The sequence below is a fragment of the Bombus vosnesenskii genome, unplaced genomic scaffold (assembly GCF_011952255.1).
Source record: "Bombus vosnesenskii isolate JDL3184/JDL3185 unplaced genomic scaffold, Bvos_JDL3184-5_v1.1 scf7180000013625, whole genome shotgun sequence".
Taxonomy (NCBI): domain Eukaryota; kingdom Metazoa; phylum Arthropoda; class Insecta; order Hymenoptera; family Apidae; genus Bombus; species Bombus vosnesenskii.
Genome location: NW_022883155.1, coordinates 15369 through 39399, shown reverse-complemented (window position 1 = coordinate 39399; position 24031 = coordinate 15369). Strand labels below are relative to the sequence as shown.

At 39.3% G+C, this 24031-nt stretch overlaps 2 protein-coding genes across 2 annotated transcripts; both read right to left on the bottom strand.

Moving 5' to 3' along the window:
- Positions 1 to 7929: 7929 nt before the first annotated feature.
- Positions 7930 to 8864, bottom strand: LOC117238835. The gene is made up of 3 exons (XM_033504043.1): positions 8563 to 8864; positions 8309 to 8323; positions 7930 to 8219 (listed from the first exon to the last, which is right to left on the bottom strand). Exons 1-3 carry the CDS (start codon positions 8831 to 8833, stop codon positions 8065 to 8067), a joined length of 441 nt encoding a protein of 146 aa, XP_033359934.1. The 5' UTR covers positions 8834 to 8864; the 3' UTR covers positions 7930 to 8064.
- A 572-nt stretch (positions 8865 to 9436) lies between these two features.
- LOC117238832 lies at positions 9437 to 9925 on the bottom strand. The gene has a single exon (XM_033504041.1). It carries the CDS (start codon positions 9923 to 9925, stop codon positions 9437 to 9439), a length of 489 nt encoding a protein of 162 aa, XP_033359932.1.
- Positions 9926 to 24031: the final 14106 nt, after the last annotated feature.

Below are 24031 nucleotides of genomic sequence, written 5' to 3'. Positions count from 1 at the left end.
TACCTGGGGTGGATGCCGCCACGAGGGAATCAGGCATGGATGAGGAAGCTGAGAGCCTCCGTCTAAACATGGCGGTGGTATGCGACACATACATGCCGCGATCCACACCTGATGTAAGGAGGGGTGCCGTTTATTGGCGGACCCTTGATGTAGCAGAGCTGAGGATGGGATGTGTTCAGACTGAAAGGCTGTACTAGAGGGTACGCCGAAGACGCCTTCGCAACGAAGAAGAGATTTCTCACTGCTACGATGCGAATCGCGAGATGTGATGCTTGTTGTAGAGGCAGATCAAGATTGCAAAGGCCCGGGCTTAGTTGGACCTCGTCGAAGCAGTCAAGTCCGATCCGTGAGGGATCCCATATAGAGCAGTTATGAGAAAGCGTCGCCCGATCCTCCGCCCCACCCTGCGCTCCAGGTGACGGCAGAAATGGAGTCGGCGCTGCTCCTGGAAGTCATTAAGATGCTTTTCCCCCCACAAGATGACATCGCACCAGGGCAAACACGAACAACATATTGGACAGTGGAGTGAGAGGACAAATGGCAAGTCACGGAGGAAGAGCTGCAGGAGATGATCAGAAGAATGGCCTTCCGCGACGTAGCGCCGGATCCGGACAGACTCTCAAGCCGGGTCTGGGTGAAAATAGTGAGGGTTATGTCTTCCAAATTTCGTCGCCTCTATACGAGGTGTCTAAAGGAAGGAGTCTATTCCCAGGCGTGGCGGATGACTGGCCTTACTCCGTAAAGAGGGTCGGCCGATAACCTCGCCATCCACGTACCGTTCGATATATCTGCTGGACGAGGCACGATAACATCAGCTAAACGCAATAACTGTCAGTAACCGTGCCATATAAAATGTATAATATATATCTCGGAGATGAAAGGACACCGGAGCCTTCCCATTGAAATTTTGGGAAAACCCCTTCACCCTTTAACCTAGATTCTACCATAGCCGTAATTAAGCAATTTTCGTCATTCAATCCGATTGTATTTGTTCGAGATTTGTGATAATAAGCTTGAGCTCGAGGCGACAACCAGTCGCCGAACGTAGCCGCGGTCAGGGGATGAACGTTTTTACCTAATAGAGGTATAGAGTAATTGTATAGCTCTCCTTAAAAAGGAATACTTGTAGCGGCATTCGACAGTAAACATTCCAGCGGTTTTTGTCTCGTGGCACGCCACACGCAGACTCTATTCTTCGGGCAAGATGATTATCAGATGTCGATGCATCTCCACAGTACATGTTCAGTTAGCCTGAGGAGCCGCTATAAATCTTAGGATTTTGTTAACTAAGATCCTTCAATCGGACAAACAGTCTTTATCCTAACAGTCCCTGAATCTATCACCTACTGCTTTTCTCATGAACGACGTTTCCCGCTAGCAACTTTCTCTGAAGGGCAGTTAGCATCCTTCTTCAACCAAAAACATAGAAATTAACCAATTAACAGCAACGTCCATTTCCCTCACTCTCCGAACGAAGCCATCTCTCCACGAATCCGATGATCTCGTGTCCTTAGACACAACCCATTATAGTTTTCCTCTGTGACATCATCGGGACGGGAAAGGCTTTACGACCAGTGAATATTACGCGCCCGACATGGATTTTGTGAGCACGTTCATCTATCATCCCGTCGACCGCGGATTCGTTATTGAACCTAGGATCATTGCCATTAGCATTTCGAGTATCTGATTATCACGGTTACTTGTCCAATACTGTATTAATCATATTTGTACTAGTAAATATCTTCTCTATTGCATGACAGCAATGTCTAATCCAAAAGAAGATTCGTTACACGTCCCTATTTCTAATCATACTGACAACCTGATATCCATATTTTCTTATTTGGAGTTAACATCGCAAAAAGTGTCTTCTTGCTTAAATTTAATTTACGATAAGTATCTTCTGTTTGTTCTTCAGTCATAATCACAGAAATAAGTGGTGAAAGTGGTAGTGTGCATCGAAATATAATATAATATGCTCAAACATACTGCAACTGCTAAAATATTCAACAAGGTCGGTGGCAGAGACAATTGTCATCGAGAACAGATGATCAGCAACGGTCTCATCGTAAGTAGCTTGTTTTTTCTTGCTCCTTATTTTGAGATTTAGCTTCTCTTCCTTACATTCATCAATTCTTTGTATTCTCCTTATTTCCCCTTCCTTTTTCAACCACTTAGGCGATCATTTCGTCACCCGCGAACAGAGTACGTAACTGATCTTCGTCGAACAAACTTGTCCGAACGTCGCACCACTTTACGGGTACTTGAACATAACTTTAATACGCATCTTCATTCGTCACTTACTCATTGAATGGGTTTGAAAGACAGCGATCCTGGCGTGTTTTCCTTCAAACATTATCATCTTAGGAGTGTTCCTATTATAGTATATATGTTTCGTAACGGTAATAAATACACCGAGTTCGATGGACTTTCTTCATACGGTGCAAATGTCTGATACCTAGATTTACTACTATAAACTAATGCTGAGTTTAATTTAGTAGGACCGACATTTTACAGATATCTGTTAGATACGCGGGACAGCGTGCACTATATATTAGGATAGTTTAAAATGATATCTTATAGGATTCTCAAATCCAAGTCGAAACTATAGTCGTGAGCAATTGCAGTTTTCATACAGGCATGTATGTATGTTTTCACTTAAAGCCTTTTTGACTATGTGGCATCAGCGTTTTCTATGCACGTTGTCTATTGACAGTCTTGAGCGCAGTGAGATCATATTTGAAGCTCTAGAAAAATTAGTGAATAAAATAATTGCCAAACAGATTGAGAGAAAAGGAGCGTTGAATACTCCTCTTATTAAATAATCGGACGTTAAAAATTGTTTATTTTCCCCTTTTAAGATTTATATTACTTATACTATTGATGTTATATCAGTCCTTCTTTTTCGGTAAAATTGCGTAAAAGAGATCAATGTTTGCTTCTCTCCAAATATCTATTATGAGAATTATCACAATCTTCATCAAGAGAACCATCACTTTTTTTATTTCATATTGAAAAGTTTTTCGCCGTAAATCCTAGAAGTTTTGGAAGAATGGAATATTTCAGTTGCGTGAAAGATGAAGAAAGGTTGTGGAACAAAATGGCACTTGTATAATTCAATAAATGTACATAGAATCGGAATGTAAATTGGAATGAATTCTCCGGGCAACCCAATAGTAATTTCAAATGAACCTGTATTGCCTCCATCATATTTCTTGCTCTCATCACTGAAACTATCATATAATATTCGTTTGTTTTTCATTAAGGATCTTCCAGATATGAAAATTTACTTACTCATTTGTGACGGTTATGTATTATATTATGATAATATATATCCTAGACTACTTACATATCTGTTAAGCAACTTACATATCGGTTATGAAACAAAATGCCGATAGTCCGAAATAACTAAAAAACATCATATTCGCTGTTATCGGTAATTCCCAGTATTTCTATAAGAAAAAAATGACCATGTTTTAGATATGTTATTTTTTTCAGCGACAAGATATGGTTTCATCTAGACAGACATATCAACTGGTAGAATAGCCGAACATGTACCACTAACAGTCTTGGAGAAATTTGGGAGATACCAATGCATGCGACTAAGATTGATGTATGGTGCGCTATATTGCGGAAATGAACAATTGAAGGAGCACGAAAGATGTTGCTGATATTACAGACTCGGAAAGTAATAATAGTAAAAGTATAGTATAAATAGTAAAAGTAGTAAATAGTAAAAGTAGTAGTAGTAATGAAATAATAAATGTCCTGAATATCAAGGTGGGCATATTTCACAATGTTTGTAATTATTTTTAGGCATATTAATTGTAGGTAATCCATCCTTATCAAGACCACGAAATTACGCAATCAACCATTATCGAGATCGCCAAACTTCAAAACGACGAAATTTTCGGCTCTCTCGTTAAGTGCCGAAAGAACTGAGTTACAGTTAAAGGTACGCGAAATTACATTAGAGAAATTAATGCAACGTGCAAACGACAATTAGTAATTTAAGAAAATTACATCGTAATTATATTTCAAGTATGCATGAACCAAAATACTAATCATAAAAAGAAATTTGCTATATGTGGCGAAGAACCGCGTTACATCACGTGAGATAATCCTCACCCTCGTTGCCTGGCCGTCGAAGATCCACCTATCGTTATTCAGACACTCAATGAACCTAAGCATCCATTCTAAGTTACCCTCACTTTTCTAACGAAAAATGTGATCAACGAATCCGCTTTCTTTGTACTTTAAATACGCCCATAACAAGCTTCCCTCCGTAATAGCACGACAGTCGGTCAAAACTCAGTCACCAACGCGACTCTTTCCTAGACGCTAAGTTACTGAACTCAGCTTTCGGTTGATGAACGCGACGAGGGTTGTTTGCATGGTGGACAGGGAGTTAGGACGGAGATGTAGATGTGATCTAAATCTCCAGGAAAACTGGAGAATTTGGAAAAGGAAGTTAATCCGAGTGAAGTGCTAGTGCCTATGAAAAAAGTAGGTATAAGAATTAGCAGAATTCGGTCTGGAAAGGACATTACAAGTGAAATGAAATCGCGTGTGACGTTATGGCAGTAAGGAAGCCATATTTGGAATCGCAACAATAACGCCGCTGCACGAGTCACCCGGGGAACTACACGGACGCAGCCATATTGGCACGTGCGCCGAAAACGCGGGCCGTTTGAAAGTGGTAGTGACTGGTGGTAGTGATAAGTGCGGGTAGAAGTGGTCATTCTGCGCGCCCAATGGGAGAGAGGATCAGAGAACGTGCCAAGAGCAGGAGAGAAGCTACCTTCCACAAACACACCGCAAACATCGGCAGTGACGATCACGCTGAAGGATATATCGGGCCAATCCTACGCGGAGGTGTCGACCACGGACAAGGACAACATCCCTTTGGTTGAGGTCGATATCCAAGCGGTAAGGATGCGTAAAACTTTGACCGGACCTGACCTTTCAGGACCTATGAGGACCTGAAAAGGGAGAAGGCCGCCGCGCTCGCAGCACGGCTGACTCGGATCCTGGATCCGAGCCATCTCCGCGTGGCGACATCCTTTCGAGCCGCGGAAGCATGTGTGACCAGAATAGACATTCCGGCCACCAAGGAGGAAATCAGGAACACCCTGGCGAAGGAGGGTGGTTGCAAGACGGAAGACGTCCAACTGGGAGAGATCCGCTTGGCTCGAAGCGGTTTTGGATCTGTGTGGATACCAGGGCAGGGAGGGAACTGGCTCAGGCTGGGGAGGTCGCCATAGGATAGTCGATAGCGAAGGTCAAAGCCATCAAGCGGAGACTTTTGCAATGCTACAGATTCCTGGAGATTGTGTGCATAAGCAAGACATGCGCCTCCAAGGAGGATATGGGACACCTGTGCTACAGATGCGGTGACTCGGGATACCAAGACAAAAGATGCACTGCCGTGAACCCGACGTGTCTGCTGTGCGAGGCTCTCAGGGCACCATCGGTACACAGGATGGGGGGACCGGCCTTCGCTCCCCCCCTCCTCGCCGAAGAAGGAAACACGAGGAACCACCCGCGGATCTGCGGTCGCAAGTGGCAACAAAGAAGGCTGGTCGCCGCAGGGAACCCCCGACCCTAAGCACGCGAGCAAGGAGGCTGGCGCGGAGGAAGCCATGGGAGCAATCACTTAAGAGAATTAAGAGAATGTGCATCCTTCAGACCAACTTGGACAAGACAGGCGCAAGACCTGCTCTACCAAGCCATCCAGGAGAGCACGGTCGCTCGAGTGGTAGTAACAGAACCATACGGAGTTCTGGATGCTCCGGACTTGGCCGGAGACACGGAAGAAATGATCGCTGTCACCATGACATCAACACTTAACGATATTCGATGGGAAAGTTGCTCAAGATCTAACAAGTCCCAAGTCCAGCTCAATGTACATAATTCGTCATAAAAATACGAAAGATTTCGGTAATACTGGAGAAAATATGAAACAAAATTATAAATATGGTCTTTCAGCATTTATTATTATTAAAATTTATGAAATTTTTTTACATTTAGATTGCGACTTATGTTTGCGAATGGAGCTTTAGACTAAAAATAGAGGAATTAGGAATAACCCGGAAAATAAACAGAAGAGACAAGATAAGAAGCTAAGGATTTAAGATTAATTTAGGGTCCAGTTTGTTTGAATCATTGATAAACTCGCATGAGGATTTGGGTAGAATAATAATGGCAATATCGCCCGAAAATTTTTTGAATATCCAGATACAACATCAGAAATTACCGGAGTAGATATAGGAACTTTACAAAAAAATTTCGGACAATATCAAATGCACTTTTTTGCTATTTTTCAGTGAATGCAGAAAAATCTGACATACTTGAATAATCCCGTGTAAAAATTTATATGTTTATGTAAAAAAAAGATTTTTTTTACAAAAAATGTCTCAAACCAAAAAATTGGGAAAAGAATTAATGGGAGTGCTAGGTAATTAATAATTTCAATAATAACCCTGAAAATTTTGGAAAAGGTTATAATGGAAGAACGAAACGAGCTACGGCAGAGAGGGAAAGAAGGTCAATTTTGCTTAAAATTTCGAATATAGTAGTTTCCCTTAACAAGATCAAATTGGATGTCGGTACAAAAGCATCATTTTCTTGCTTATATTAATTTGTAATTTCCAAATTATTTTTATTACGCGGTGTGGAAAGCTCTCTTTTTCGAGCTTAAGGAAAGAAATCCAGCCAGAATGCGTTCAATGCCCTCTCTAAATCTTTGAATACCTAATCTACCTAATCACTCACGTCTCTTGCCCAAGAGATATATGATGAATTTTGTAATTGCATGTATCGTTGAATGTTTAAATTTTAAAGTTATGTTAATGTTATGAATGTTAAAGTTATGTTAATGTTATGAATGTTAAAGTATAAAGCCAAATTGGGTGAGCGGAATTAGGTTATTTTCAATGTATATAGTGTTATTTATCATAGATTCGGGTACTTTATTAATGTTGCGTAAGAGTCTAATTGATCGGTATAGCTGGCAGGATCACTGTTGCTTTTCCTTCTTTTTTTAATGCTACTGCCTTTCTAGTTTTCCAGAATCGAGAAGTAGTTGGCGTTTAGTCAATTGTTAAATATTATACTGCAGGAGTAGATGTGTGAAAAATGTGTAAATGTGGTAGGTAGGTTCTTTTAAATCTATCCTACCAAATTCGATAATCTTTTTTTATTGCTCATTTTTGAAGGTTAGTTCTAACTAATTTTAATTTGTGGAAATGTTAGATAGGATTAAATCTGGCTCGTCAACTGCGTATGCGTTGCTTCCGTTTGTTCGTTGTTTGTGCGATTATGCTGGTTACTTGATATATTCTTATATGGCTATTTTGTGTGTGGACTGTTTCAATGCGTGCTCTTAGTATAGACGATTAGTTTATGACTTCCCAAATTAGCCTTTTTAGGCCCTTTATTTGGAGATACTCAAGGTTTCGTCTATGTAACGCGGAGCGTGCCCATGCGGCCCAGCAGTCACGTACCCCCAAGTAGACTCTGACCGTTTTTCCCATTCGGTATATGCTGAATATTTCAGTTGGAATTCAGTCGTCTTTGCCAATATCCTAAGCTTTCTCCTTATACTTTATAACCATCCAGACAATAAATGTTATTTCTCTATGTTAGTATGTTTAGTATCTCATGGTTTTCGATAATGATTATCTTATTGTCTTCGTCGAATTGTGTGACGGTACATGTCGGCTTTCATGAGTTCCTATTTGTATCCGTTCTGGTTGTGTCAGAGTATATCACTTATGTTGTGGTTTTTTGGGCGGAAGACGCAGTTAATCGATGGTGAAAGTTCTTTGGGTTTTTATTTGGATATGTTTTGCATTCTACTTTTCCAGTAGTTTCTTATGAAGTTGTGGAAAGCTTTCCTAATTTCGTATTCACTCTCTTTGTTTCTCTGCTGTTCTTTTTCTTTTCCAGCAACGCTAGTAATTTTTCACCGTTGCGTTTGATCTTTTATTTTAATGTACTAATTCTTTGTAGGATGATTGGTTCCCCATGTTACTATCCTTTTTTCTTGTTTTTATCTTTTGTGCTTTAGATGATTTCTATAGGTATGATTTCTATAGGTAATCCGGGTATGGAATTTGATCTTTTCATGTTTTCGCTTGATTTCAAGAGTATTTTCATGCACTGTATTACTTCCACTTCGTTTAATTCTTCTGTTATCCGTTTAGTCATTGGTGTTAATCCTATGTGAGAAAACATTTGCGTTATAAAAACTAGGACTTTATTTGAATATAACAGAATTTTTGGTCAAAATCCAGGAAAACGTATTTACTTTTGCTACGTTTATGTAGTATCGTGGAGAAAAGGCCTGTGGTGGTACTCGATAGCAAATACCACCACTTGACGCTAACTAGTGTCGGACGACGGCAGCGCAGTGGTTAGCGCCATAGGTTGCGAACGTTCGGAAACCGGGTTCGAATCCCGGCGACCGGAGTCCGATTTTTCTTCCACAATACAAAAAATGAGAAAAAAGCGTACCCAGCAGCGGCATCTACAGCGCTAAGCAGCTCACGATACTACATTTATGACTCCTTTCATATTCTTGCACGGTGTAGTATTTTTCGAAGCAATTGCGTGTATGCAGGGCCGGTTTAACCAAACGAGTGGCATAATAGTACATCGATTCTCTTCTTCTACCTTTGATTTTCCGATTGCAATATACCACACGATCTTTACTTCCTTCTGTATCATCTCGCCGAATGACATGTAAAAGGCCGTTTAGTCTTTCTGCTGTTCCAGAAGTTAATGAAGTATTCTTGGGGTCGGCGTCACGAAAATGCCCAATTAATTGACCCATCAAGCGACGTACGAATTGCAAATGCGTTACTTTGTTTTTTTCTTTTTCTCCTGGTTTGCGTTATATAATAAGTAAGAATTTATTGTTGATCTTTCCAATTCGCAAAAAAGTAATTTCCGCCACCATTTTTGGGACTTTCGTATAAAACAGTATGTAGCTGTATACTGGTCTGCTTTGTCGACACCGCCTATATATTTGTAGCGGCACTCGACGACGGAACTCCTTCCGACAGCGGACTCCTTCGCGACACAAAGCGTTATACCATGAAAGTGTAAGGCCGACATGCCTAATGTACCATCGATATACCTACGGTCCTTCCGTCGAATATTTGGAAGAAGACGTACGTGGCAACGGTCGCGAACACCTAACGAACGCGTGCGTAGTGTGGATATCGAAGGGGAAGAAAAGAAAAGAATCTGTCCAAAGATTCATTAGGTCTTGAACAGCGAAGTACGAAGGGTCCAGTGTAACAGCGAAGCAAACATAGTGGAAAAACATGGAGCGTTGATTGTAGACTGTTGGTTATTAAATAAACTATATTGCTGAATATCTAGAGCATTTCTTGAGCACTTGCATATTAAACCACCTCATATTTATTGTAATTTATCCGACATTTGGCTTCACTATATTGGTTCCTTTTCTTCGTGTACTTTTAGTGATGTTTTTCATAGTTGTGGTAGTACAAGTGCTACAACATTGATTCGTTTGTCTCTCCAAGCCAGTAGTAATATGTCTGCATCTGTAGGCAACGATATCATTTTCCGCAATTTTTCGATTTTTGATATTGTTCGGAATAAATTTTCCATTAGTTTGAATAGGTCCAGTTATGTGACATTTCGTGCTTAATAATGCATCAGCCAAGGGAATACAAATAAAATAATGGTCGGTATAAATATGGTATCCTGCAGCTTCAGGGTTTGATTGTGATAAGTTTTGGCACAACTGTAAAACTATTCTTGTACTTATTGGGAGATTAGGTCTGACTAATTTCTCAGTCGTGAAAATGCCATAACATGGCAAAATGGTTTGTATGTAACCAATATTGGTATCCGCAATGAACATAAATTTAGTTTTTGTGCTTTTGTGCTTCATTTGTTATATCATTTACACGAAGCATCCAAAATATTTGTAAAAGTCGGTCTTTTCTAACGGACAAAACACAAGATTCATTGCAAACAAAATTAATCGAATCTATATCAAAACTCTTAGAAGTCCTTTTACATGCAAATGAATATGCAACAAAATATTAAAGTTAGAATTATTATAAGGAAATAATATAGAAATAATATAAGGAAATATATATAATATTATAAGGAAATTTTATTGTATTATGTATGATCCATTTTGTTCTAACTGTAGAATAAAAAATAGAATAAGAAGATATGTAGAAATAACTGTAGAACAAAGTAGATCAGACATAATAGAAACTTTTTGGATAACCTAATACAACCTAATCTGTATTCTGTTGATGATATAGTCATCAGCCGTTTTGTAACTATATAAGTGTACGTTTCGTTCTGAATAAAGCGTATCTTAAACCTTTCTTTGCATCTTGAAAGATAAAAGGTAAAAAAAGCGATATATCATGCTTTAAAAAAAGGCAACAGTGTTAAAGGCATTGCATATGACTTATATCATGTCAATAAATGTTTAGGAAAAATACAGTATAAAAGAAGATTTGATTGTACGGGAGTGCCTTTCATCCCTGTCGTTGATATAGCAAAACGTAGGAGAAGTTGTGAAGTTGCTAAGTAAGCTTTATGATTTTGTTTAGGTAGCATTAATGCGAAAAATTCGTACCGATAATTAATAATTTTGGGTTTCAATGAACATGATGCTTTAGGGAGAAGCTTTGTAAAATTGTAAATCTTGTTTCAACGTAACTTCGAAAAGCAGAAATCGATGTTAAAATCATTGTTTGTGTCCAAGATAGCAAAAAACAAAAACTATTTAATCTCATAAATGTAACGTTGAAGCGTTCTCGTTTATTCAATGACCTCGTCTTATGAAAATCTGGTAGCTGAATTGAGATCTTGCGATTAGATATGTGTATATAAATAACGAAATTATAATTCTTTCCAAAGATATACTACAAACTGGAGAACTCGATAAATCTTCTAGCACACCGAATTTATTAGACCGCTTAACAGATAATCAATGATTTTAATCTTAATCTTCGGTGATTGTTTTTATCGATGCCACGTCAGCCGTGGCGGCGAGTCCTTTCGTCGATAGTCGGGTTGTTGTGTCGAGGAGCCCTTTGTTGCAAGGGTCTTGCACATCGGCCACTACAAAACGCCATTTGGAAGCTCGGCGTAGCGATAAATTGAGGGGAACTGTAATGGTACCGTATGTCGCGATCCGCGTTCCGTTGGCCGCGAACAGTTCGTAGTCGGTTTTGTTCGTGTGTCCGCGGATCTTACTACGTGGATAAACACAAGTGTCAGCACCGGTGTCCACTAAATACGAGGTGAAAATATTTCAAAACAGGAATTTTTATTCCAATTAGCTACGGAACTCGCGGTTGAGTATACAGAATCGTGGGAAGAAAATCATGCTATAAAACTATCAACAAGTTCAGATACATTATCACGAAAAACTTGTTAAGTAAGAAATTGTAAAGTTTACAAAACTACAGATTTGAAAATCTGTTCAACATGCGGGAAATATGTATGCGGCAAATGTACATTTGATAATAAGATAATTTGTAAAAAATGCAGCGGAGTTGAATAAGATATCTCTATATAAATTAAAGTGTAATTTTATTTAAGTCTATAATTGAAATTAAATAAAAGTGAATTTGGACGATATTTTCTGACAGATCATCATTTTATATACATTCGGTTATAAATTAACCATTATTTAAGTTAAATTATAAAAACAATTACTTTTTAAATCAGCGGTCATTTTAACCGCGCCTGGTAGGAATAGGTAACACGAAATGTCGGTAGGTTTAGTGTTAAATCTATCGATTGTAACTAAGATTATCTTCTAGTTATTATTCATTATAACTAACGCATCTGCATATGGATGGCGAGCACGAACTCACGTTGTTATTTTCAACAGGAAATTTATCTGTTGAAGATATCGTTTCCATTGCTCGTTCAATGAGACCGAGGTCTATGGCAAAGTACCTTAGTGGTACTGTTGAAGTCGCCCTTGGTTTAGTAAGATTCTATTTTCTGTAAGACACGCCATGTCTTTCATTCTTCCGCTCTCGATTCTACCGTTTGTACCGTTTGCGAACTATATGTGGTTGCACGTTCTTTCTCTTTAATATGGTCTATACGGTATTATTGCTGACATCCTCCTCCGCGGCAATAATCCGGGTGATTAGCGTATGGTTTTCTTCAATACGCTGTAATATCCTGTCCTCAAAGTTCGGATCGTCTTGTTGTATGCGATCGGGAGATTGCGTGGGTTCTGACTGCATGGTAGAAGCTGAGTGCAATCGATGGTGTTGGTTGGATGTCCTCCTCTGGTTAGCTTAATACCTTGATAATCTTATAAGATTTATATATGTCGGAGAAGGGTCAGGAATAAGGGCATTGTGGGCATTTGATGAATCTTCATTGAAATCGGCCATCGTCGTGTTATAACGAAGGTACGGTCTGTTAATACGAGTATGGATGCTACCGACACCGCAATCAATCGCGGCGATTGGACACTCGCGATACTAGTGATGTTGGTCTTAGGGTCAATAACGAATCCGCGGACAACGGGAAGATAGATGTACGTGCTCACAAAAATCTAAGTCGGACTCTTTGCGAAAACGTGGAATATCCACCGAGCGTACAGACTCTACGAGACTCACTAATACAACCTCACGAGAGAATGACTCTCCGTCGCGATGATGCTGCAGAGGAAAACTATGATGGGGTGTGTCTGAGGGCACAAGATCATCGGATTCGTCGAGGGTAACCTTCGTTCAGAAGGTGAGGGAATTTGGCGTTGCTGCTAATTGGTCAATCTCCATATCGGTGGTTAGAAAAAGATGCTAGCCGCCCTCGAGGGAAAGTTGCTAGTGGGAGACGCCGTTCGTTGAAAAATGGGTCTCTCCTATCTTCCCGTAGCTGGGACAAAGACTGTTTGTTTGAAGGACTTTAGTCAACTAAATTCTAAGATTTATGACGGGCCCTCAGGCTAGCTGAACATCTACTCCGGAGACGCAATTGACATCTGGCAATCATCTTGCTCGAAGAATAGGGTCTGCGTGTGGCGAGCCACGGGACAGAAACCGTTGGAATGTTTACTGTCGCGTGTCGCCATGAATATTTCTTTTAAGGAGAGCTATAGAATTACTCCATACCTTTGTTAGGCAAAGCGTTCATCCCGTGACCGCGGCTACGTTCGGCGACTGACTGTCGCCTCGAGCCCAAGCTCATTATCACAACTCTCGAACAATTACAATCGAATTGAATAACTACAATTGTTCAATTACAGCTATAGTAGACTCTAGGTTACAATGTTGCGGGATTATCCAAAATTCCAAAGGCTCCGGTGTTCTTTCATTTCCGACATATATATACATATACATAACTGTGTGCGTATATATATAATATACGTATATCAGCCAAAGTTCAGCTCTCAAGTGTACGCAAAACTGTTATGTTCATTTTACGCTATACCAGTATGTTTCATGAATTTGTTTGCTAACAGTATCGAAACAAATAACAAGCAGAGGACGAGCTATTCATGAATTGTTTTGCCAGCGTGTACGCTCCCAATATTTTCTATTTGAGAAAACATACTTGTTGCTATTGCAACTACAAATATTTTTACAGTCGACGCTTTTGCCGTGAATCATTGGCTAACATGTAAAATCGAGAAAAAACATGGTTTATTGTGATGGAAGTGTGGAAAACCGCAAAACCGATATAGAAGGGAAAATAAAGGAAAGGAAGGTAGGGATAAGTAGAAGCTTGGGGCCAAGTTTAATTCACTGAAACCGAGCTGCTTGTATTATCACAAAACAAAATTGCCAGTACGTCATTTCCGTACTCTCGTCCTCGCGAAAGTGGTTTTGCTCGTTAAGAAAAAACGAAGAGACAGGGAAGAGAGGAAAAAGCAAACGGAGGGCGCTTTTAAAAAGCTGGCGAACCGCGTGTTACCACAACGAGACACGCGGTGCTATTTGTCGCTTTAAATTGTGTCGCAACTCGTTTTTGACATCTTTGCCAGAGACGCGTTAAAACACGCTGCAAATATATTTCTGACTTTTCTGGGGTTTAACTGAAATATGACAAATAACGTTGTAAAACATATGTACTTATGACTTACAGAGTAATTGAGTGTACAAAATATAATAGCCAGCGATTTAGGGCTTTAAAAGATCAAAAGAAAAGAAAAGAAAAGAAAAGAAGAAAGATAATATGTTGCGGCAGTTTAAGTCGATCTAAGAAAATAGATAACGGGAGGGGGGGAGGGCAAAGCTAGTTAATCTGGAAAGAATCCAAGCGTCAATTTCAAGCATTTACAGAGAATCAAGCGGGCTGGTTAAGGTCGTGAGTTGAGCAATTATCCCGCGTTAGGTTCAATCAGGTTAGTCCCACGCGAAATTGATCCAACCATGCGAAAACGAGTGTATTCTGATTTCTGTCGCAGATACTTCTGGCTAGTGCACTTCTTTTACGCTTCTCATCGCGACTTCTGACGACTAACGAAGATGTTCGGCATTTTGACACTCTACATGAAGATGATGATAATTGCGGTCTGTGTACCGCCTACCCTTCTTTCTATTCTTCCGTTAAAAACTGGTAAGTTGATACTGATTAATTATGCGATCGAAATCCTATATAATGGCTACAAAAAATATTTGCATCATTATTCTCGTTTCCTAATGAATCGCTGTTTTAATCAAGTTTTATATTGCATCAAATTTCTGTAGTTACACGAAAGTACTAAATTATAGAAAACTTGATATACACGGATTTAATTAATTGATAAATTAGTCAATATATAGGCATTATTATTTATTATATTATATATTATAGGCATTATATATTAGTAATGTATATATACACTTTTGAATTTTAGCTTTCTATTATTCTTATATCCTTTAAACGTCATTTCAAGCTACAAGCGACTTTAACTCAAATAGCTCGATTTCAAGTTCTAACGTATACTGTAAAGCACACTTGCGAAGTGAAACAGTAAACACGATATGAAAACTCTCTCCCCAGTAAGAAATCGAATATCCAATTTCAATCGTGCTTCATCGATGAAGCATCAATGCTACGTAGAAGCATCGTGGCAGCCGCAATGCGGATCCGTTGCGGATCCGAACAAAAATTTCCTGGCACGATCGTTTTCGTAACGCTATTAACCGTTTCAGTATCAGGGATGTTTTAAAAATCCGTATCGGATTGTACCATGAAGCGCAATAGCGCTTCGTTTATTTATTTACGAGAAGTGCCGATCAACTCGATTGCACTGCTCTTTTTTTTTGTCGAAACATACCGTTCAACGCGTTCACGCTTCACTTCATCAGCTATATCAGAAACGTTACACTAAAGAGTCAAAAGGTTGCCAAATATTCGTGCTTTACCTTTTGTTTGTGTGACGTTCTGTAATTGGTTTTCCAATTCAAGAGGTAATTTATACATTAGTTTTTTCTTTATTTGGTTTACGATTATTTGAAAGAAAAGTAATTACGAGAGGAAACTCTGATAGACTAGCGGCAAGCTACGTTCGGAACCGAGCGCGTTGTGAATTGACAATCGTAACCAAACATCGCGACACAGTTCACCACACTACGCGTACAGCATGATCACGCTGAGTGGCGTTGAAACGGTTAACGTAACTGCGCGTACGACCGTCGAATGGCAAAGATATTCAAGCTGAGAATCGTTTTCAGATGCTATAAACAACAGCTGTGCTGACTTTCAAGGAGAAACCATTCGACATAATCTTACGTTTGAGCCGGGACCTTCGGTTTGCAGTTTCTGCGTCTGCTATAATTCGAGGCTGAAGTGGTGCCAGTCGATCGTATGCGACCCGCCCGTAGTGAGTATATGCTCATTACTTAAACACTTAACACAACCAGAGAGAAACTAAAGCACACCGTTAACGCTTGCACGCTGGTCGTTAAAGCACATGCTACGCGAATAGGGTACACAGCGATTCATCTAACTTGCCTTGAATTACTTTTACAAAGAGAAACATGGACAGGAATAATTTTTTGTTACGAGTCGTTTAATTTATTCGTTCGTTAGAACGATTGGTCTGACAAATTCAAAGTCTTGTTCCGTATAAATATTTTTAAACAAGCACGTCATAAGCTTTGTATATTTTTTTTATCGCAACGAAACTGTTCAGAGAAATGTTGAAATTATTAATTACAAAAGAAGACATTTACGTTGTAAAAATGTTAGCGAAAACATTTGTGAAAAAGTTACTTTGTTATAAATTCTACAAAAAGAAATATTGAAAATCACGCCCCATTTATTCAGTTGCACGTATGAAAAGTATTTTGCATTCGCGCAAAAAAATCCCTTAAGGATACATATTTTATAATAATTGGAGTGTCAAAGTTATTACGCGGATTGGCGTACACGTGCCTTTTAATGAAACTAGGTTATTCATTTGTTATTCGTTCCTAACTTTCAACTTTATGATTTTTGCGGAATAAAATTTTATATTCCGGTTCAGTTTATAAATGATTCATTTTGAATTTAATAAAATTAGAGTTACAGCAGTGCAATTTAATAAAGAACAAATAATCATTTGTACTTTATTAAAATGTTCTTTTAGCGTCTCGTTTTAATATTTCTCTAATAATATTTTGTTAACCGTTATATTTAAATGAAGGTTTTCAAAGCAGAGACGTACTTTAACGTAGGAAATGGACGTACATTTATAATGAGAATTCAGAAGCAAAAATATTTCATACAAAAATAAATATTCCCCATGTGTAAATAGCTACGTTATGACTTTTATATGTATCTAACGTTTTTCCATGCAAGGTAACGTATATTTGCTTCTTCGCTTCTTCGCTTCTGAGTAGTAAAACCTGGCATTCATGCGGCTGATAGGTAGTTACGCGCTGACAACGAAAAACATAAAATGAATAAAAAGCATGAGCCATCCTATAAAAAAAATAAAGCTGCTTTTATCTTTCATTACATATTCGTCAGAATATTGTTAATAAATATTTAAGTTCAGATTTCAGCTTAAATAAATGCATAGGATTGGACATTTATTTATATATGTATCTGTGACCGCTTTTTGACATAAAATTTTTATAACGACTAAAATGATATATTCCGATATTAAATTAATTTGATGAGAATAAAAACTGAATTTTTTAAACGAGATTTTGTATGAAGTTACATTTATTGGGAAAATTCATTCTTTTATAATATGATAAAACGAGACTCATAGTCTGTATAAATCATTTCATGGAATATTATGTGTATGTACATGTGTTCTACGCTTTTATTATAAAAATGCTAAATGAACATAACGATCAAATGCATCGACAAATGCATTGAACATATCGATTGTTATTTTGAAAAATTGATTATCTTTTATTTGTTTCGAACTACAAATTGATTGAGACATTCGTGTTTGCTAAATTGCGAATTTAACGCAATGAAGTCGTCTGAATCCCTTGCGAGCATGTAAATATAGCGTCGAATTAACAGGTCAATTACTTGAGGTTGGAACTGAAAGAAAGAGAAAGATGGAGGAGGTCTTGCCTTTAAATGCTGGACACTTCTAAAGCCCACAGTTCGCTGAAATTGCCAGAGAATTCAATTAAATGGCAAATTAAACCATTGAACTGAATCTGTTTCCAATCGTGAGCTTGGAGGTTCTACCCTTTGAATTTTTAAACCAGTCACCCTTCTTTTGTACGTATGGTAACGAATATAATTCATAAACTAATGAAGTGTGTAATTCAATTGAAAGCTCTTTTCACTGAATTCAGTTTAGACTAAGAAAAATGATATAATAACGAAATTATCAATTTACAATTTATAGAGCGTATACTTTATTCGAAAGTGAAGTTTATTACTGCAAATATTAGTTGGCTATTTATAGCCTGTTTGAAAAGGTGATTTAATTTCGATTGATTTTCGATAAGTTTTTGTTGGTTTACTCAGGTTAATTAATCTCCAATAAAATAGAAATACCAATCCGGTAGTATAATTGCTTTCTTGCTTATTACTTTTTTACTAATTAGCGATGCACGATTCCAGACCAGTAAATATTTTTCCATCGGGAGAAGTCAGGTTGAGAGATGCAAGATTAATACGCTCGTTCTGTCAGTTATCCCAGTGTCTGTTACGCGATAGAAAATGAACGAACTGAATAATAAATGCATTATCGGCATGAAGATTGCTTGATGTAAGCCACCGCTTTTTTTCTATCCTTCCGATACCATTTCTCTTTTTTTTTTGCGAAACACTTTGCTAGTCGTGAGAAGCAGCAATTCCCTTCTGCGAATCAATTACGGTTCACGAGAAATTGTATTATAGCCCGGAACGTATTCAAATTATCTTCAATTATTCTCGGCTGTTTCCATTTCCATTCGTCTCTTACGTAAGTACTCGTTTGATGTACGTATATAGTGAGACAATAATCGTTAACACCTTTAATGTCTTCAGTATTATAGAATAAGACGCGAAAATACGTTGAAACCTGACTTTTAGATTCGCGAGACTCTATAAGGCTTCGAAAGTCTCTTGTTTCAGGCCGAATAAAAAATTGTAGATGAAGAATTACATTGCGAGGTCTGTTAAGGAAAATTTTAAATCGTATCGTTGTAATAGGATTATTTCAGCGAGGGAAATTACGTGTTGCGTGCGAAGCCACGAGCTTTCTTTCAGGCTAATATACATAATTGTCCTATCGAACTTTCCATCTAAACCGTTGCGCTCACACGTGGATTTTGCATTTCAATTTTCTTACTTACAGTCCAGTCCAGTGAGACCAAGTTAAATTTTTCAGCCCTCCGAGGTAGAATATGTTTTATAGAGAGACGTACAATGCCATGAAGGGGAGACAGATCAATAAATTGGGTTATCTTTAAATTACTGACAATCATTTCATCGACGCGGTTTCACCGACACCGAGTCCCCCGGCAACGTCTGTCAAAGCTTATTTACCGATACACTGAAATCAACCACAATCATTTTACCGACCTCTTCCTTTGCTGACAGTTATTATACTCGCTGTCATATGTTATCGTTGATTATACATCTTTATTTACAAATTCGTTCCTGTGTATAACGAAACAAAGGAAGAAACGAAAATGATACGTTTCATGACGCATTGTTAAATTATTAATTAACGAGAGTTACATATCTACATGAATGCTTTGAAATGTCAGTTATAATTCATAAAAATGGATACAAGCCATTTTACTATACATAAATAGAATTATAAAGACATGTTACGTACTAATGCTTTTACGAAATATATTTCTGTATACGTTTGACGTTTCTGTATTATTCCTTATGTGCTTTCTGCTCTTGTATTTAGCTCGTCGGAAGTAAAAATACGTTAAGCAAATCAGCTAAATGTAATGGTAAGGAAGTAACTATAAGTGGCTGTTAAACTATTTTTATGCTTGAAAAGTAATTCGCAAAGTAATGTAAAGCAGTACTACTGAGTTGTACATAACCTCTTTCAGAATTTGTTCTTAACCTCTTGCTTCATAACTTCCTTAATTATACTCTTCAAACTTATTGACTACTTCGATGTTGTTACGAACAGAAACTGATAAAATATTAATCTTAAATATAGATTGAAATGAAAGCTTGTCACGCAAATATATATATGTCGGAGATGAAAGGAAAGCCGAAGCCTTTCCTTGGAAATTTTGGGAACATCCTCTAGTACCTTAGCCTAGATTTTATTATAGTTGTAATTGCTTAAGATTTGTAATAAGCGAGATTGGGTTCGAGGTGACAATCGGTCGCTGAACGTAGCCACGGTCACGGGATGGATGTTTTATCTAACGGAGGTCTGGAGTGGTTGTATGTGTTTTCCGAGAAATGTGGTTGTGGCGGCATGCGGCCTCGAGAGCGGGCCTAGCCACGTGTGATGTTGCCTCGGAGGTGCCGATGCAATGGGACATACATTGTATTAGTAATCAAAACTCCAGGCAGAAACTGCCTAGCAACGGCGTTTGGAACTTTCTCGATGCTTCCAACGAGTGTGCCTAGCAACGGCGTTTGGAACCTTCTCGATGCTTCCAAACGGGTATAGAAAACAAAATGCAATCGTACAGGGAGAAAAATCTCCACGAGGCTGGCATTCTTGCGATTGCCTTGGAGAGTGATACATCGAGCATTTTCGACGATCGCATTTGCGTCTAAAGTTTCGATTAGTGAGGAGTTATCCCGGTGACCGTGGATTCGTTTGAACTCAAACATTGCTAATAGTATTATTTAATTTAATTATTCGTAGATCGTATTATTCATTAGGCTTAGTGTTTGTTAGACTTATTATTAGTTGTACTTATTATTTGTTAAGCTTAGTGATAGACCTGTATATACGTGTAAATAAAATCTCGGCTTTGTGAAACGATGGCTAGTCCACATGAAGAGTCATCGCGCGCCCAAAATTCGAGTCGTGATCCGACATATATATATGTACTACTTACTCAAACTATGCATCACATAACCTATACAAAAAAAAAAAAAATTATTGTACACTATAAAGCAAGAGGTTAAATCTTTAATCTGTTAAGAATTAAATTTTTTATTGTAACTGCGAAAATTATAAAAGTACCAAGCGAAGCAAGTACGGAATATATGCGGAATATGAATCGCTCAACGAACCAAAGAGCGGCTCAGTGACAAAATTAGTAAAGTAAAGACCACAAATATTACAACATTATATTCTACCACAAAATAATTCTCTATACAAAAAAGGTACACAACGAATCGATTTTTCACAACGATAAGAGTCAACAGAACCAATCAAGACCAGGCGAGACTCTCATAAGACAACGATATCAGAGGGATCAAATCAGCGACTTCAATCTATGTTACAGAGTATAGTTATCAAGAAAAATTGCTCTTTTCATGAAAAGTATGGTAATGATACTTTTATAATACATTGTATATCTGGCAGTCGGATGTGCCCGTGGCCATCGGAAATGTAAAGACGACGCTTTTAGAAAGTGATAGCGTCATCGCGTTTTAAAAACGCGTTAGAAGAAGGACGGTTTCGCTATCCAAGGCGAATCGAAAAGTGTGCGTGTTGCGAGAATCAGAGTTGATCGAGACGTCGAAGCATAGAGTCGTTAGAATTGAGTTGCGAGTGTTGTCGAGTGTTAGAGTTGCTAGTGAGAGAGAGAGAGAGAGAGAGAGTTACCAAATAGTTGTCAAGTTATTTGTTGTAAATACGAGCGTTGCATTTAGTTTTCCTGTTAATCAAACATCGTTTCTCTGTCTAACTAATATCTGTATTTTCAATCCATTATTAATATATTCCGATATTACAAGTGGGGGCTCGTCCGGGATTGAATAAGACAGAGAAACGATACGATTTAACGGAGCTATTTGTGCGGGAGTAGAAAAGAATAGAATAAAATGGCAAACGTTGAAGACGAACGATTGTCGGGTGAAGAGGATTTGACGCTGGAGGAGCTGAGGAGTAAGCTCGCACAGATGAATCTGCCTATATCCGGTGCGAGATCAGTGCTGGTTGCCAGGTTGAACAGAGCGTGCAAACCTGGTCGATCTACTCCTAAAGATTCGAAGCGTGGCGAAGAACCAACAAACCAGAGAGATCTAAGAAGCAAGCAGAGAGCCGAACGCAGTCAAGAGGGAGAGGAAGACCTCGAGAAGCTGAGGACGAAAGAGCTGAGAGCGTGTCACGACCGGCATACTTCAAATCCGACGGACTGACGATAGAGATAAAGATGTGGCGGCACTCGGCGACAATGTATATCGCTGAAGTGCCTAATGAACCATCAACATCCCAACGGTCCTTCCACCGAAGGTTCTAGAAGAAAGAGCACGTGGCAACGATCGCGGACGCCTAGCAAATGCATGGACGGTGGGGATGTTGAGAGATGACAAAAGAAAGTAATCGGATCCGATCGAAAGTAAAATCATAAGAGTCAGTCTTAGAAAGTCACGCCTAGAGTTCGGAAGTAGATTGTAAAGTGTATTGATGTTAGAAAAAAAATAAAGTTTTCTTTTTTTTATTTTTTACCTCAAATTCCTTTTTTATTTTGTTATTTTACGTGACAAGCGCGTCTCGTTAGCTTGGGGTTGAAGGTAACGGGAAGAAAATCCGAACTACGCGCGCGGCTACAGGCGGCCCTAGAAGAAGACGATGTATCGTCGGAAGAAGAGAGCTCCGACGAAAGTGAAGGCGAGGACGATAAACAAGGCGCGCGAGAATACAGGAGAGGCACGCGAGCGGTGTATCAGGACCGCGATGAGTATCAGCAGAAGGTATGCGTCGGTTCGATGTTGAGTCTTAAAGACGTGGAAGACTCATTAGAGAAATTCAGCGGGGATGATCTGCTGAGTGTAAATCAGTGGGTGGAAGACTTCGAGGAAATGGCAGAAGCGTGGGGTTGGTCAGACGCCCACATGGTGGCCTATGCTAAGAAATTACTCGCATGCTCCGCTCAGGCCTTCGTACGACAAGAGCGATGCGCGACGTTCTGGGCAAAGCTAAAAAAGGCGTTGAGGAATGAGTTTGAAAATGTAGTAAGCGACCAACAGATACATGGCGAGTTATCCCATAGAAAGAAGAAAGCAGATGAGAGTCTGCAACAATATATGTATCGCATGTGCGGGATTGCAAAGCAAGGAAGGGTTGATACGCAATCCTTGATAGACTACATTATTCAAGGCATTCCCGACGAGGTCGCGAACAAGACTGTGCTATACGGAGCCAGGAATATCGAGCAATTAAAAGAGCGTTTCAGGCGCTACGAAGCGATAAAAAGAGATATGGAGATGAGGACGAAATTTGAGGAGCCGAAGAGTAGCAGGGTAAAGCCGGTGGCGAAGCTGTCCGAAACCGAGAGGAACAAGGAACCCGGTCGATCTGGAGATGCGAGGAAGGCGCGATGCTACAATTGCGGTGATGCGGATCACGTGTGTGCGGAGTGTCCGAGCAAGTCGAGAGGACCTAAATGCTTCAAATGTAGGGAGTACGGACACATCGCATCAAGTTGCGACAATTTGGGTGAGCCCTCAAAAAAAGTTTACAGCGTGTTTCGGTCGTTACAAACAAGGCGTGGTAAGGATGTTAAGATGGAAAATTTCGAATTGAGCGCGTTGATAGACACCGGTAGTGAGCTGACTTTAATGCGAGCAGATCAGCATGTGAAAATCGGAGCGCCCAGATTAAGTCGGGAAATCGTTGGGTTTGGCGGTGTCGGTTCCGGAAGGAATTTTACGCTCGGGAAATTTTCGACGAACATTATTATAGACAATGAGTCGTACTGTATAAAAGGGGGAGAATCTTTTATTAGTAAAATAAAGGACGAAAATCCCGATGAGTGTCCGGAAGGCCTCAAGATAGATGTAGAGACACAGGCGAGTGAGATAGATTTGTCACACGTTAAGGACAGGCACGGCAGACTGACAAAAATGCCAGAAGGTTGCGTCCCTGCTGAGTTAGACGTCTGCGGTGATGACAACGGCGGTGATAATAACGATGCAAGTACACTGACCTCAGAGGATCATTAACACTGCGTTGTGGTCATAGTAAAACACCGAGTGGTTTTATATGCATTTTGTTGTAAACCGTTGAGTGGGTTTACGTGCTTTTTGTTCTAAACCGTTGAGTGGGTTAACGTGCTTTTTGTTGTAAACCGTTGAGTGGGTTTACGTGCTTTTTGTTGTAAACCGTTGAGTAGGTTTACGTGCTTTTTGTTGTAACCCGTTGATTGGGTTGATGTGCTTTTTGTTGTAACCCGTTGAGTGGGTTGATGTGCTTTTGGTTGTAACCCGTTGAGTGGGTTTATGTGCTTTCTGGGTGTAATGCACCCAACGTGGCAATATGATCCAACAGAGATTCACCAGTGTACGAAATCGAAAATGATCTGTTGTGTCATTACGGTCTGACTGGCGACTCACAGAACGCACCTAACACTTTGAATACAAATTATAACATTACAAATTCCTATTCTGCGTGTGGCGAGCCACGGGACAGAAACCGTTGGAATGTTTACTGTCGCGTGTCGCCACGAATATTTCTTTTAAGGAGAGCTATAGA

What these genes read in the sequence shown, in the direction of transcription:
- LOC117238835 (XM_033504043.1), bottom strand. Translation starts at nt 8,833, where the DNA reads ATGGGTCAATTAATTGGGCATTTTCGTGACGCCGACCCCAAGAATACT.
- LOC117238832 (XM_033504041.1), bottom strand. Translation starts at nt 9,925, where the DNA reads ATGAAGCACAAAAGCACAAAAACTAAATTTATGTTCATTGCGGATACC.